Raw genomic sequence first — 16963 nt, 5'->3', positions numbered from 1 at the left:
GTGTGAACCTACCACAAAGCAGTTCAGGTTCACATTTAATACAATATCCCTTTGATGGTACCTGGATAACCGATTGTTAGGACTGCTGGATACCCGGTAGAAATTTTCCTAAATTTTTACATCTCAAAAAATGATAAGAGTGTCTTGTAGAGGATTTTGATTCATATTAAGAATATGCCAGCATTAAGTCCTATGAGAGGATTTCTTTATTGAATACCTGAAATGCTTTTACCATCATGGACATCAGACTGGTATTCTACATTTTGATGCACCATTGGACAAAAAGATTTAGATGCAGTGACCAAAGTAAATGGCTTGCATTTATTATAAGAAGACTAATTGATTTTGGGGGTCAAAGATTTAGGTCACAGTGACTTTGAGAACAATGGTTTCTGCACTATATATTGCCTTTTTTAATACTACATTGACCAAACTTTGTATATGAGACTTTAGTGTCAAAATGTCAAAAGTCAAAGTCACAGGATCGTTCTACCACTTGACTGAACTGTGTGGATGGCTTGAATTTGAGATGAGGAAGACCCCTATTTTTTTGGGATTTAAAAGTTCTAAGGTCAAGGTGGAAGGAACTCCAAGAAGGAGAATAGTTTCCACATAAGAACTAAAGTCATTTGCCACAGACCAGAACCAAATCTTTTGGACGGCTTTCATCTGACAGGGTTCATGTGAAGTCGGGAAAATTGAAAAGTATATGGGGATAAAAGCGCATCTTTCAAACCCCCCAAAAAAGTATGGAAAATAAAGCTTTTACCCAAAAAAGTATGGAAATTTGGTTTGTTGTTTTATTTTTGTTTCTTGGTTGAACACATTGATGTGTTGCAATAACATTTATGTTTGCTGTATTGGATGGGGTGGTGACTGCTGCATTTTCAGTGGTGTTGGCAAGACTCACATGACCTACCACCCACTCATGATTGGTGGATTCTAGTATAGATATTCAGATACCACATGCTCATTTATAGTAACACAGACTTTGAAAACATATGCCGGGGTCTTTAAAAAATTGCAAACCAGTCTGGAAAAGATCTAGAATGGTTTTTAACAATAGCTGTATGAACCCAGATCTGAGACGAGAAAAGTACCTGTCGGTCTTTGAGTCAAAAGTCAAGGTGAGTGAGACCAAATGAACAATCCAACCAGTGAAGGAGAGCTTTAAATACAGATATATAATAAATACAGTTTACCATATAACAGACACATAATGTACCATTCACAGTACAGTTCATGTTAAATTTGTAGAAAAGTATGAAATTTAATTTAAAAGTGAATATACACCTGTAGATGTTGCAAAAGTCAAGAACTGACTCTGTGTTTTTAACATTGTCCTTTGATATTCAAGAAGCATTTGACAATTTCATTCTTTTTTATCACTAAGTAAAGGTTATGCATCCTTCCCTAAAACAGACTCCATCAGAATATTCTTCAGCCAATGCTGAGGGGAATTTGGAATGGGTTTGGAATGTACCTGTGTTGCCATAGGTAAGTATAGTAGGTATAGTATTTTAGTGCTCATGTTGCAAAAATGTGCATCTTTTGTTGGAGGTTTCTGTTGATGTGGCTTAAATAAATTGCCTCGTCTATTGGAAATGTCTGCTGGTGCAGCTATAACAAAGAGCCCAGGTTCATCAAAATAGTTTCATTCCAGTAGACACCTTACAGTTTGAGGTTGGAACTTCTTGCCATTGGTCCCATCTCCCACATCTGATATTGCCAGAACACAAGGCATCTTTAAGGATTTCTTTCCTACTTTTGTAATATGGTGCAAAGTATGCATTAACAAATTCAGTTTACATACATACACATGAACACTCTGACGATTAAGGGCAAGAAAATACAGATAATGCATTGCCCTCTTCAGTCTTGTAAATTGGGGTGCTTCATTGTAGCTTCTTCATCCGAACTTGAAACCAATTGTAGTTAGGTACTAAACATGATACTGAAAATTACTTTCAAAATTTTAACATGAATGTTAACTCAAGCTCAGAGTCCAGAGATTTTTGATGGCCTTTAGTTTTCTTTGTGATGCAGTTAAAATCATTCAACTTTCAGGATCTTGTTAAATATGGTTCCTGAACTAGCATGAAAAATTAAAATTGTACAGATGTCATGTGAAAATCATATATAGTTTTAGAGTTCAAGTTTGAACTCTGGTGGTTTTACTAAGGTTATTGTATACTATTGCCATGCTTCGTTTATAAGGTTATTGAATGCTTTTGCTTTGCTTTGTGCATACTGAGGTTATTGTATGCTATTGCTTTGCTTTGTGCATACTAAGGTTATTGTATGCTGTTGCTTTGCTTTGTGCATACTAAGGTTATTGTATGCTATTGCCATGCTTCATGCATACTAAGATTATTGTATGCTATTTCCTTGCTTCATGCATACTAAGGTCATTATATATTGCCTTGCTTCATGCATACTAAGGTTATTGTATGCTATTGGCATGCTTCATGCATACTAAGGTTATTGTATGCTATTGCTTTGCTTTGTGTTTACTAAGGTTATTGTATGATATTGGCTTGCTTCATGCATACTAAGGTTATTGGATAATATTGCCTTGCTTTGTACATACTAAGGTTATTTTTAAATAGCAGAGTTCAAACAACCCCACCCCACCACCCAGTGCTTTAGTATTCTTCAGGCAGATTCTCAAACTGATTCATTGGGTTTTTTTTAGGTAGACATGAAATCACCAAGTTCTTGGGTCAGTAGGTTTTTGAATTTTATCTCCCATTCCTCATTAATGTAATGGAAATTCACTGTCAGATAATCTCGATTTTGGAGTGAAGTCTAAATGTCTATTATTCCAATAGCCATAAGGTCCTGTTCAACTTTAGCCCTAACTTTAGTATAAACTTTAGGATTCGAGTTTCAGTGAACCAAGTGTCTGATGGAAGTTTGTACCTGTATTAAAATGTGTATATTATGAGCTCATATACATGTTCATCTTGGTTCACAGTTGACAGTGGGTGCTGTTCTTGTTGTTGTTATTGGGTTTAACACCATTTTTCAGCACAAGATAGGCTATACATGGCAGCCAGTATTAATGGTGGAGGAAGAACCCAGGAAAACCCCAGAAAGAACCACAGACCCATGAGAAGATACCGGCAAACTTTCTCACATACCCACATTGGCTGAGCCCAAGACTCGAACCCAAACATCAGAGGTGAGATGGCAGTGATCCGTAATGGGACAGTGGGTGCAAATCCTTCAGTAAATTTAAAAATGCTTTATAGAGTTGACAGGCTATCTGAATTAAATGCCAGTGTTTCTGTCCTTTCTAGAACTTGCACTAAAGTTGGCTGATTTCTGCTCACAGTTCCAGTTTTCAATGAAAATTTCAAGTAGGATCTAAAAAAAATCGGGCAAAAAAAATCAAGTTGAGGCTGAGTTAATGAATAGCTGTTGGAACACTACGATGACTGTGATGAATGCGTAATATTTTCATTATTTTTATAGGAAATGTGAAGCTGTGTTTTGACCAGATTTAAATGTGCACCTTGCAACATGTAGACCTTGATGTGTTTTGGCATAATATGCTGACAGATCAAGGTGTACACAGTCTGATTGATATCATACGTATGCATCAGGCCTGCCAAACAAAACTTTCTGGGCTTTTTATTTAGCATCTGGTAGCCTGTAAAAAATTGTAAGAAAGAAGAGTCTATAAATCAATCATGACTATTTCTTGTTTTGGTTTGGCTGATTGTACAGAAAATCCAAAATTGCCTCCAAACATATGTCTGGGGTTAATCCAGTCAAATATATTAATATAAACCCATGCTATGTTTTAGTTTCCTGCTTATGGCTGAACATTCACAAACCCAATAACTAATAAATTGTGTAATCTGTGCCCAAATCATTGATCACAATTTGGATACCTGAAATCCAGAGATTTTTTATATAAATCTGATGATATTGAGACAAAGCTATTCCAGCTTTTATCCAGAGATTTGGTAGGTCCTATACATCACTGCATGTCAAAGGCAAAACTGTGCTATGCTTCTCTTTTACCTACAGTTGCATGTAACAAAATGTCCTTGTTTTACATCATTGAGAGTGCCATTTTTATTAATCAATAAGGGAATGTGTTTGGAACAGAAACTTTGATTGGCCCATTTAAGCAGCATGATAGGTTATGTTGGGTCAACTTTCCAGTAAGTTTTCTTGGGCTCAACAACAATCAGTTATGCAGGTTTTTGCATAATTTCATCACAGGCAACCACAGTTTGAAAAATGGTTAGCGTGTTGCATGGCTTGCAAAACTGCGTGTAGTATGAACAGAATAAACCCTAATCTGTTTGTACATTATGCAATGGCAGATCTGAGTATACTATTTGCAGTTCAGTGCAGATTTGTAAACATCATTAATCAGTCATTCAGATATTGTTAATCTTGAAATGGATGTTTGAAATTTCCATAATCTAATTTTAAACCAACAAACAACCTGCAGGTCTTTAAGACTTTATTACACATGAACACTTACAGTATACAAATAAGCACATGCTTTACTTTAACACATAAATTTACAGAAAAAGAATTGTATATTTATACCTATATACCACACTCTCTTAGCAAAATGATGATATTAATAATATTTGCTGACAAACTCCATGTTTACACAAAAGTAAATTGAGACATACAAAATATCTTTGATCAATATGGACAATTTTATCTTTGCATTACAGTTCTTTAAATGAGAGTACAAAAATGGAATTGATAGAAAATGTAAATGTGGTTTTGATATTGCAAACTATGCAAAAGTAAAATGAATTTTCTGTCATGAATAGCAAAAGCTTAAAGTACAAATCTTTCCCTAATTCATAACATACTTTCATGTTGCATTTATTTAATCAACATGTTCTAAGGGTGTGCTTCTTAACAAGACAAAAACAACTGACCTTAACCATTAGACAGATCTGTCACATTATCAACTAAAAGTGTGTGTACTAATGTGCACTTAAACATGCTACTGTCAAGTTTACATTGTGTATGATTCATACTTGCTTATATGTTTGGACCTCTGTCAGAAACAGACCCATATCTGCTGTCCCATAATGTTCCTGCAGATCAGGGTCTGTGTTTGTTAATTCCACATATTATTTTTTAACAAATTGCATAGACTCAGATCTGCCAGTGCATTATGCAATGGCAGATCTCTGTCTATGCAGTTTGAGGCTAGATCCAACTTATTCATGAGAATGTATATGGTATGTGTTTCAAAGGCTGTCAAGCCAATTGTATTTCTGTTCAAGTTTTTTATGCTATGTAGTATGTAGTACTTATTTTTACCAGAAAAAATAGATTTTTAGTTAATCAGTTAAAACATCGATTTTTAGTTTGTCCTATTAGAAAGAAATTCCTACAAAAATGAAGCTGCTTGCTTCATAGCTTATTTATATTGCATTTAAAACTGGATTATTCCAAATTAAGTTTAATGTGGAGCTTTCATGCAGTAATATAATATTTATGGACAATGACAGAAAAGTTACAATGACCCATTGGTGAACATTTTAATACAAGTTTACAACAAAATTGACTCTACTCCTCTGGAGCAGACCATATTAATTCCACTATTGAATGCATCTTTTTAATCATGAACATGTGCACTTAAATGGCTCGGTGTTAGTACCACAACATCTTGTAACAGGTTTCCTCTATTTTTCATGACCACTACAGTGGCCTAGAAGTTAGAGCGTCTGCCCAAGATGCAGGAGGTAGTGAGTTTAAACCCCAGCCGAGTCATACCAGAGACTTCTAAAAATGGTACTAACAGCTGCCTCGCTAGGCGCTCAGCATTAAGAGGTTAGTGTTAGGACTGATCGGCCTGGTGTCAGGATAATGTGACTGGGTGGGACATCATGCTACATGTCTGCAGCATGATGCCCCAGTGTTAGACATCACTTTAAACTGCCACACTGCAGACATCATAGCGATATGACTGGAAAATTGTTAAAGCTACGTTGAAAATGTAAATTACACACACACACATCCTCTATTTTTCTCTGATGCAATTAATTTATCTGGATTCCTCTCACATTTGTATTAAAGGAATAAGACAAAAATGTCCAGATTAACAAGATTTCAGTGAATGATGCTCATAAAAGACCTTTTTTATTTGTATCCCAAAGTGTGAACTTGATCAAGAGAAGAGCAAATACACAAAATTGTCTTTCATGTTTAATTGAAGGCAAAGGTTGGCATTTATGATAATCGGTACAATTTAAAGAAAATATAGGTATTTATGATACCAATGTTGCATATGCATGCATGTTATACCTGCACTTTTCTACTAAATATCAACTTTTAATTATGCCAATGCTTTGAAGACTGATCTGATCAATTCTATTAATTTTGGAATTAAATTTTGACAGACCGAAAATGCACACAAGTTTGAGTGAATATAATATATACAGGGATCATGCAAAATTTTGCTGTGCTGGCTGTATGTATACTTATAGCATTTAACAGCACATCAGCACAATCACAGCTTTTCAGTGCCAGTTAAAAGTAAAATTTAACAAATATACAAGGAAAAATCACACAACATTTTGTAAAGATATTCCTTCCATTCCTTCAAGATAAATGACAAAGATCTCTTTAAAAAAAAGTTGTAGCAATAAATAAGGTTACAAATTCCTAATATCTTCAGGAATCCCTTCCAAATAAGAAAAAAATTCATGCAAGATGAAAGTCGAAAGGTAAGAGATGCCAAAGTTCTGTAAAAGTACTTACAACCAAAAGGTTAAAATGGCTAAATTTTTAATGGAACAAATTTTGTTGTTTTTCCATAAACTGCATCCTTTCAGGAAGAATTTTTTTGTTGGAAGGTCATAAAAGGGCAGCCTAAGGTTCAGCATCTCTCCCACATCTCTACTAAGCAGTTGCACTCGGTAAATCTTACATGAGTGTCTTTATCACATGAGAAATTATTTAGCAAATAAATTATTTACCAAATATCTACCAAAGCAGGTTTATTGATTTCTGAAGAATATCTGTCCATGTGCAGTATCCAGTGTTTTAAGATGTCTGACATCACAAAATCACATACATTAAATAAGTGAAAACTGGTTATGTAAGAATATGGGCAAAGCACATACATTAAATAAGTGAAAACTAGTTCTGTAAGAATATGGACAAATATACTAGCCTTATTGCAGATGATTAGATACAGAACTGTTGAGACCATCATAGGCTCCCAAAATTGGAAGAAGTCACTTCTTCGAGGCAGAAGAGGGAGAAGTGAGACCACTAGGGAGATGATGAATTTTGATATTGATATTAATGTGATTTATTGTGGTTTTTAATAATAATAAGAAGAATCATAATAAAAATAATAATTTAGTAGTAGCAAAAGGAGCGGTAGTGCTTGTAGCTGCTACTGCAGTGGAAAATTATTTCTATATCTTTGATTTATTTAGACTAGATTAAGAACGTTGAGATTAGAAATGCCCACTCTATTTCCTTCTTCCAAACCCAATATATCCAGTGGCTTCAGAGATGCAGCTTAAATGAATTCCTTTGTATGAGGACCTCAAAGTAGATTAGTTTTTAGCCAATTGTGTTACCCTCTTTAAATAAGGTCATTATTATTATTATTATTACTATTATTATTTAAAAGTGTATTTATTTATGTTAATTCATTTTACTATTATCAGTGTATCAACTTAAGATGTAATAACATGTAAGAAGTTTTTTATCAGCATTATCAGTGTGTCATTCTAATGTTTAATACATGTATGGAATATTTTATAAGCATTATCAGTGTGTCAGCATTATTTTTAATACCATGTAAGTTTTTTTATAAGCATTATCAGTGTGTCAGCCTAATGTTTAATACCGTATACGTTTTTTTTTATTAGCATTTTCATTGTGTCAGCCTAATGTTTAATACCATATAAGGGTTTTTTAATTAGCATTTTCACTGTGCCAGCCAAATGTTTAATACTGTGTAAAAAAAAATTATATCAGCATTATCAGCATGTCAGTGTAATTTTTAATACCATGTAAGAAATTTTTTTCAGGATTATCGGTATATATATCAAAAGTGTAGTGATGTGTAATGTATGATACAACCAATTCCTGTCATCTCAGACTCTTTTCTAGTGATGTCACATTTGATGTGAAAATATCCATATTTAAAAATAAGAATTAACTGAAAAATCCTACTACTTTTAAGCATATATATATATATATATATATATATATATATATATATATATATATATATATATATATATATATATATGAGTGGGTGTTCGTGCATCACTGACAGCCACATGCATGTTTGTTTACCCAGTTACTGATTTTGTAACAATCTAAACTGAGCCATTTACATGAATAAATGTTGCAGCATTTCCTAACTATCTCATATTCATTGTAGTGACACAAAAGCCCAATATTGTCACAAAGTCCTTGTAGTGACACAAAGGCCCTGTAGGTGACACAAAGATCCTGTAGTGACACAAAGGCCTTGTAGTGACACAAAGACCTGTACTGTCATGATGCCCTTTAGTGACACAAAGGCCTTATAGTGATACAAAGGCCCTGTAGTGACACAAAGGCCCTGAAGGCTAGGATTTACTGGGAGTATAATTGCAGATTATAGCCCAAGTTTGATAATTACTGTTAGTCAATCCTGATAAGTATCATTTAAGTGGATCTTTGCTGCTTATTCAAACTACAAAACTAATCTGTGGCCTCCCGAATTTAGTTATATTTGACTGCATTCTTAAATACATGGATGTCGAAAGTCCACAATATGGAGTGACAGGAACATCACTACTAATGCAGGGCAAAGTTTTACACCAAAAAGTCACTTTTTTGCCCTAGGCTCCAGCTGGCATGGTTTCTGAATATTGAAGAATATTTTCCCATGGTAACATACAACTAGTAAATGGATCTTATGAGAAATGCAACAAAAAAAATGAATAGTCACTCTTAGCCTGAAACCAATGTAACAAATGATATCGTCATCCATAGTTTTACCCACAAACACATACACATTCATGATCTATACTGCTGTGTAATATTTTAATATATTACAACCTTGAACATCATACATACTAACAATGTTTACACTCACTTGTCGACTATAAAGAAACAAAAAAAAAGAATATGTAAAAGCTGCCAGTACTGAAGATACAATGAAAAAATACAAATGCAAACTCAAGTAAATGAGGTTTGTCACTGACAACATTTGTCACCACTCTTCACACATTAACATCCTACTTAAAAATCATAAATTTTGAAATGGCACTGCAAAACACCCAAGATCATGCATGAGTACTTCACTAGATGAGATACATTTATGAAAAACTTTAGCTCTAATAAAACTTGAGATGGTTGTTACTAGGAGAATATTTCATTATTGATTGAGTTTGATAATTTTTCATCTCTTATACCATTGCTGCCAAGAACTTCCATTTGTCAAGGATGTGCCATGTTAACCTGTGACACATGGGTAAGCTGATGTTAAATTACCATATATACTTGCTTACAAGTCCAGTCCAATAGAGGGCAAGTACACATTATTGTCATGTAATCATTACTGGACATTTTGTATCAGTTTTTCCAGTAGCCTGGTATGAATCATAAAATCCTTGTTATGAGTATTCATTTGATAACAAAAATTAGGAAACAAACAATTATAGTACCTATTCATTAATAAGTCTGGAATGTCTGCAGTAAACATAGACCCTGATCTGCAATCACATAATGTACTTACAGATCAGAGTTTATGTTGTTTATTATACTGATTACACCTAACAAACTCCATAGACCCAGATCTGCTGGCTCACTTTGTAATGGCAGATCTGGGTCTATGCAGTTTACAGTTGGACTCCACCTGTAAGTGAGTATATACAGTAAGTTGCACTAGGTATATTGCAACTAAATAGTCAACAAATTTCATACAGTATCACATTCATTAAAAATAAATTTGAGATTCTGCTAAGACATTGCAATTCTGGATGATATTGCTCTGTGAGGTTGCTTCATGTATTGTCGCAGTTGGATGTTTAATGTTGTACAAATAGACATTCATTTTTTTTTTAAACCAAAAACATTCTGATTTAAAATAATAAGTCAAGAAATGTGGATATTTTGATTATTGCAAAGTTTGTCTTTTCTATATGTTCACAATAAGAAATAACCAAAAAAATATTTATCCAGTTGAAGTTTACTTTCTTTGATTAAATATATAACAATAATTTGTCAACCTGTTCACAACCTTTCCTTTATATGTTCAGATGTTAATAATCAGAAGGAGTGACAAGTCAAATAATTCCACATTTTATTATGTTGTTGTTTTTGTTGTTGTGGTGGGGTTTAACACCATTTTTCAGCACACAATAGGCTATGCATGGCAGCCAGTATTAATGGTGGAGGAAGAACATTTTATTATGTATCAATATACATAGAGTAAATATTGATTTGAGATTTTCACATGGAACTGAGACGGATGCATTTTGGACACAAAGGTATCTACTGCATCATATTTGATCAACAAATAGCAGCTGAAAGAAGCAAAGTATACACCATCACTGATTGAATGTGATAAAGCAAATAACATCTAAGTTGAATGGAATACAACTGTAACTTCTTGTTTAAAAACAAAAATCACTGCAACCATGAGTCAGGCCTTGATAAATGTATATACAGTGTGGTAATTATAACTCTGGTATGGAATGTAACAAACTAGATAAAATAAAACATTTAAAGCATTAATTGACCTATCATGCCTTACATGTTACACCTACTTCACTAGTTTAAACACCTTTTAGTTGTTAAATTATGCAATTTCTCACAACATTAGACAAGCATTTGCTTCACTCTATGAAGATACCTAGTTCAACACTGTCAGGAGGTGAGTCATTCATACATGAATAGTTTGTTAAAAAACATGGACTGATAATGAACACAACCATATATCACTGCTTTTAAGTTGAATCCAAACTACAAACTATGTAAACCATGACCTGCCATTATGTAATGTGCTGGCAGATCAGGGTCTGTGTTGTTCGTTCCACTGATTACTTCTAACAAACTGCATATTATGTGACAACAGATCTGGTTCTATGCAGTTTATAGATGGATTCAACTGTACATGAGTGTATATGGTAGTTTAATTCATTCCAGCCAAGAGGTGACCAATCGGTTCAGACATGAATAGTTTCTTATAGAGCTGATTATCACAAAAAAATTCTGTACCATGGTATACCACGGTATTTCTGAACATACTGTGATATATACTACAGTATACCTAAATTATATTAAGGATCAACAAGTTAATGTTCTGAGACAGAGGACTGGCACTATTTACATAAAAATTCCATCCATCAGTAGCTAGAAAAAATATCTTGCATTGATTTATACCATAATAACACCATATCATATCATTATATTATCTGAAAAATAATAATTATCTTGAGATAAAATATCTGAACTCAAAATGAAGTCACAGCTTCCCCTCACTCCAAAAAAATTAAATGGTTTGTACCTTATGGTCGATACATTTGCTATGCGTACATTAATTGTTGTATTAGTTGTAATCTAAAAACTGTAACTAAAGTGAGTTGATTAAGTTTACACTATAGCTGACCCCCTGTGAAATACACTGCTGACATTAGAGAGCTTGTTGATAGGAAGTGTTGCTAGTTCTTAGTGATATAGTAGGCAGGGAAACTTTGAGTGGGATGCCAACACCTGGGCAAGATATTTTATCAGAGACAGCTAGTAATCATGAAACACACTGACTAAACAAATGTGAAATATTTAGTGAACTTTAAAAATTATGTAAAATTCAAAAACAAAACAACTGCTCTTCTGAAAATCTCAAGATGACTTGCAGTCTTACAAAGGATTACAGATCTTTGATACATTGACATACATTAGAAAATAACAAAAAAGAGACATTTATTTTTGTTTTCCAAGAATTTGGATCTGAAGATATTTGATCTTTCACAACATCCCCTTTGGCCACCAAGTTGGCATACATGACACATGTCAAACATGTGATTAAAGAATCATCAATATAACTACATTTGTAATACAGTGGTCCCCCTCTTGAATGGCCCCCTTGACCATCGGCCACCCGCTTCTTTCGGCCAGAATCCCTTGGCACCAAGGAGTTTGTGTTCAAAAGTACCCCGCAAGAATGGCCACATCTCTAATGCAACCAGCATATTAGTACAGAAATGTAAAATGTTCCCCTCACAAGCAGCCACTTTTTATTTCAAATGTCTCCAAAATCAATAATTCATATCGTAAGGTAAGAATTCGGATTATCTCTACCGTCGATACCTGTCTCCTGATGTCAGGTTTCCATTACTGAAAGAAGTGTTGACCAAAGTACATGTAACACTAAGATTAATGTTATATCATTGTCTATAAAAGCTAATGTTTACAGGAAACAGGACCAATAATGTTGGGATAGAGTTTTGGGCTTCACACATTTGTCAAGTTCTTTTTGATGATTACAACCGGGTGTAATTGTCAAGATCATAGCACAGTCAGCATAGGCTAAATATAGATTTTGTGGATTAACACACACACAGAAATTAACCTTGAACTAAACAGGGTACCAGACAAAGACTGAAAAATCACATGACAATACTTCTATCGCTTCCTTTACAAAGAAGGCATTTCGTCCACTCTACAAAAGTTTTGTCCATGTAATTAAATTGCATACAGTTAGCAACATCCTAATAAATCATTACCAAACATTAACATGTCATCACATAAATGGAGACATATTACTTTAGAAGAAAGTCAGGTACTCTACTCGACGACATCAGGGGGTGGGGATGGCAGGACTTGCCGAACAATTTTATGTAGAAAAGAGACTTGAATAAAACAATTTTATGCTGAAAAGATTTGAATATATATCGTCATAACCAATAAGGAGATTTTTCACCAGCAGTGGGAGAATGGAGCAAATGGAAAGAGAATTATGTATTTACCAATATTTAAATGATGTTTTGGAATGGTTTTGCAATGTGCATGACAACAATACCTGCTTATTGCACTTAGGTCAAGAGTAAGAACTATTAATGTATATTCAGTTGAAATAAGTCTGTTCTTAAGACAAGAAGAACTTTTAATAATTAATGTTACTTTTAAACTAAGATATTAAATGAAGATATTAAATGCTTTGAAGTATTTAGCTTTCATACTGCCACAGGAGTCTGACATTTTATCAATAAAGTATGGCAAAAAATCTCTGACAACATGAAAACACCTTATCGGTACTATAAGTGTTCATTTATAGTACCGATAAGGTGATTTCATGTTGTAAGAGATTTCGCCATACTTTATCGCCAAAATGTCAGGCTCCTGTGGTACTACATACATTATATATACTTCTCACAAAAAATTTATTCCCCCTCTGAAAAGGCCACCTGTCTTATAAGGCCAGTTTCTGGGTGCAGAAGGGGTGGCTGTATAAGAGAGAGACCACTGTATCCAAAATTAATTTGTGACAAATAAAAGGATATTTTAAAAAAGCAATAATTATTTTGTCATGTAAAACAAGAACATGTTAATAGCATTGAATTCATAACGAGACTACTCAGAAAATTCCATAAGTCCTCACTGATGGAAACAACCAAAGTACTGGTATATTGAAAAAGTATCATGGTACGTACCACAGAAACAAAATGCTGTGGTAACCCAGTGTACCAGTAATACTGCACACCTCTGTTAATTACATATGAAAACCATGGACTGATTTGTAATATACATGTGGTATGTAATTGCCTATGCAAGTCTCAAAAACATTTTATGGTAAAGCTGTGTATCAAGTTTTTATGAGTAATTAGTTTAATCCACCCTAATATCAAATACTGAGAGTATTAATGGTTTTCTATGAATGATAGTTCTTTATTTAAAAATCTTTATATGCAAAAAATTTATTGAAAGATGAGTGAATGTCAATGTAAGCCCACTAACATTAAGGCAACATTTTTCCATGTACACCATATAAAAAAGACATTTTAAAAAAAACAAAAACTATTTTTTCAAATTCCACTAAATGAATACATAAAGAGTTCCTTTAAATGAAATAATTTCAAACTTTATGCAAGTCAAAATTGTGATGTTAATCTGGAGCTGTAAAAGCATTTTATCACATCTTCTCATGCACCCATTAAAAGTGTGTCTAGCACACAATAAACCTACAAGAAAGCCAATCGGAAACAGTTCCATTTCACTTCAGCAATTACAGCATATACCAACTTGTAAATCATGTCCAATGACAAGCAACATAAACCCTGATCAGCATACATCAGGCTTTCAAATCAGGGTTTATGACATTTGTTCTACTGATTATTCCTATGAAACTGTATAGATCCCAATCTGCTAGCACATTATTTGTAGTAGGACTTGACTCCTAAGTTAATATATATGGTAGATTCATATGGGAGCAATATTCATTTTTTTTATTAGCAAGTTGACCTTTGTACTCTAAAATTCACAATTTAGTTTCATGTCCCTCTTTTTATGTTGCTTAGTCCCCCAAGAACCATTCACCTCTCAATCAAACACTTAGATAAGCAATTTAGAATATACATATTAATGACATAGTTCACCTTGTAAAATATAACATACAAACAACTATAGAATATAAAAGCAATGTATATTATATAGTATTGCACAATTCACATGACCACTGCAATATCAAAAAACAATAGTAGTCATAATAAACAATTATGGTTATATACTTTCTGAATAATGATATTTCAAAAGCATGACTTACTTACAAATTGTATGTTACTGAACCTTAGATAGCATAGATCTCCAGACAATTTTTATCCCTTTCAATTATCTTTCAACTGTATATTATTTTTTTTTAAGGATGGCAATTTTAAGTAAATATGATTTGCATGCCACTGACAGATTCCTAAGTCATTTTTTAGCATGTAACTACCATGTTCCTGTTCTATTAAGATAATTGTAACTAACTTATGTGGAGATGTTGTTATGATTCAAGTCTCTACCCCATCCTACAGATTAAAAAGTGTTGTGTTGATGGATATATATATATATATATATATATATATATATATATATATATATATATATATATATATATATATATATATATATATGGCAATGTGCTAAGTATGCATTATGATTTGGGATAAGATTTGGTTTTCAAAACATTTTTTCAAAATGCTCTGTTTTGATATATCAGTAATTGTATGAATATGTTATGAAGGATTCAGTGTTATCAATTGTTCCTTATGAATTTGTAGCCCATAAGTCATACTGGATAAATATGGCACCTGAATATGCAATTTAATAGTAGGTTTACTCCTTTAAATTCAAGCAATAGGATAAAGAACAAAATCCTTTATCATAAATCCATCATCTTCAGCTTTACACTTGGAATTGACACTCAAAGCAAGCTCAATATGCTTGACACATAGGCACAACACCAGCATGTCACTGCAATAATTTATCTTCCATTGTGGAATCAGTCTGATAGTTTCTTAACAAGGTAATGCTTCAGTTAAGTCAGTGGCATACCAGTCTAATATCTTGACTGATTCACAAACTCAGCTTCACATAAGACCAAGTCTAAAACATTAAACATTATCATAAACTGGTTAACATTTAAGTTGCTTCTTCAATCCAAAGAACCAGTCTGTGTCCTGATACTGTATTTTAATCGTTCATTGATAATTATTTCCACCAACAGGAAGCAGAGCAATTACTATTGAAAACATAATAATTATGGATGAAAACAGAGCAATTACTGCTGAATTAGTGAAATATCAGACGAAGGTTGACATGGCCGATGGGGCTGCAGCTTCTGACGGGGCTTTCTGACCACCATACTGTCCAATAAAAGAGCCATCCTCATTGAATTTACTGGGATCTACATCACCATACTCTGCCATGCTGTCTGTCTCACTTCCTCCAAGAGGTTTTTCATTATCATTGTCAAATGAATCAGGACTCTTTGTCAAGGGCTCCACTTCACTACAATTAGAAATTTAAGTGGTAGTCCTTTGGAACAAATTGAGAGATTATGATTACAGCATGGAGATTATGAATTCAATAAAATACAATTATTTCAGATCTAAATATAACTATATCAATATACAACAATTTCCTTGTTAAATAAAAAAAATCGAGCAATCCCCCCCAGTGTCATAGATTTTATATTATTTTTTTTTAATTTGGTAAATCAATACACTTATTGTGAAAAGAATATCATGTTGAAATGCATGTGTACATTTTACTTTTGACAAATATATGATATATGTATATACAAATGTAAAGTTTGCTTAATATGTCTGTGAATGTAATCAGGTATTCTGAATTTGTAGTATGAAAATTTACAATAAACAGTTGAAAATGTTGACACCACTGTGAAATTACAATTGGTTAGTAAAATTTACAATAAACTAGCTGTTGAAAATTTTGACACCACTGTGAAATTGCAGTTGGTGAGTAAAATTTACAATAAATTGATGAAAATTTGGACACCATTGTGATATTACAGTTGGTGCAGCAACAACACCAAAGAGGATTGTTTTTAATGATTTTTTGACAAAAACTTACAAAATGGTACATGGGGATTACATAACTGTGAATCACTGAGGATTTTAAAAATTTGGTTTTAGTGTCAAAATATCCTTTGCACCAGGTCTACTTGTGTAATACAGTTTAATCTGTGATTGTAACACATGTAACTTCCTTATATCTTCAAATATGAGACTTTTAATTCCAAGAGGCTGTTCTAGAATTAAACACAAAAGTGTGGGTCAAAAGTGACTTTTAAAAATTTCCCACCACTCATCAAATTAAAATATTTTATGATTTAATTGGTAACTTAAAATGTCCAGGAGCAGTCTGGATTTTCCCTCCATGCATGTTAGATTAAGCCCCTCCTCCATACATTTCCTGATGATCAAACTTGGTAGTTGAACCACAGTAA

The 16963-nt window shown here is 33.3% G+C and overlaps 1 protein-coding gene and 1 long non-coding RNA gene across 6 annotated transcripts in view; one reads left to right on the top strand and one right to left on the bottom strand.

Moving 5' to 3' along the window:
• Positions 1-1420: 1420 nt before the first annotated feature.
• Positions 1421-16553, top strand: LOC149789266 (uncharacterized). The gene is made up of 2 exons (XR_016424343.1): positions 1421-1497; positions 15719-16553. It is a non-coding gene; the product is annotated as an uncharacterized LOC149789266 (long non-coding RNA).
• LOC149789265 (neuroglian-like) overlaps positions 4471-16963 on the bottom strand; it is a 237891-nt gene continuing 225398 nt past the window's right edge. For all 5 annotated transcript variants that reach the window (XM_089975441.1, XM_089975442.1, XM_089975440.1 and 2 more), the window contains one exon: positions 4471-16002. In XM_089975441.1, coding sequence (XP_089831567.1) covers positions 15795-16002 — 208 coding nt within the window. In that variant the 3' untranslated portion in view covers positions 4471-15794. The remainder of the gene's footprint in view (positions 16003-16963) is intronic.

This window comes from Sinohyriopsis cumingii, chromosome 11 (genome assembly GCF_028554795.1).
Source record: "Sinohyriopsis cumingii isolate HCF-2022 chromosome 11, ASM2855479v2, whole genome shotgun sequence".
NCBI lineage: Eukaryota > Metazoa > Mollusca > Bivalvia > Unionida > Unionidae > Sinohyriopsis > Sinohyriopsis cumingii.
The sequence above is the reverse complement of the archived record's forward strand: the minus strand, read 5'-3'. Positions and strand labels throughout refer to the sequence as shown.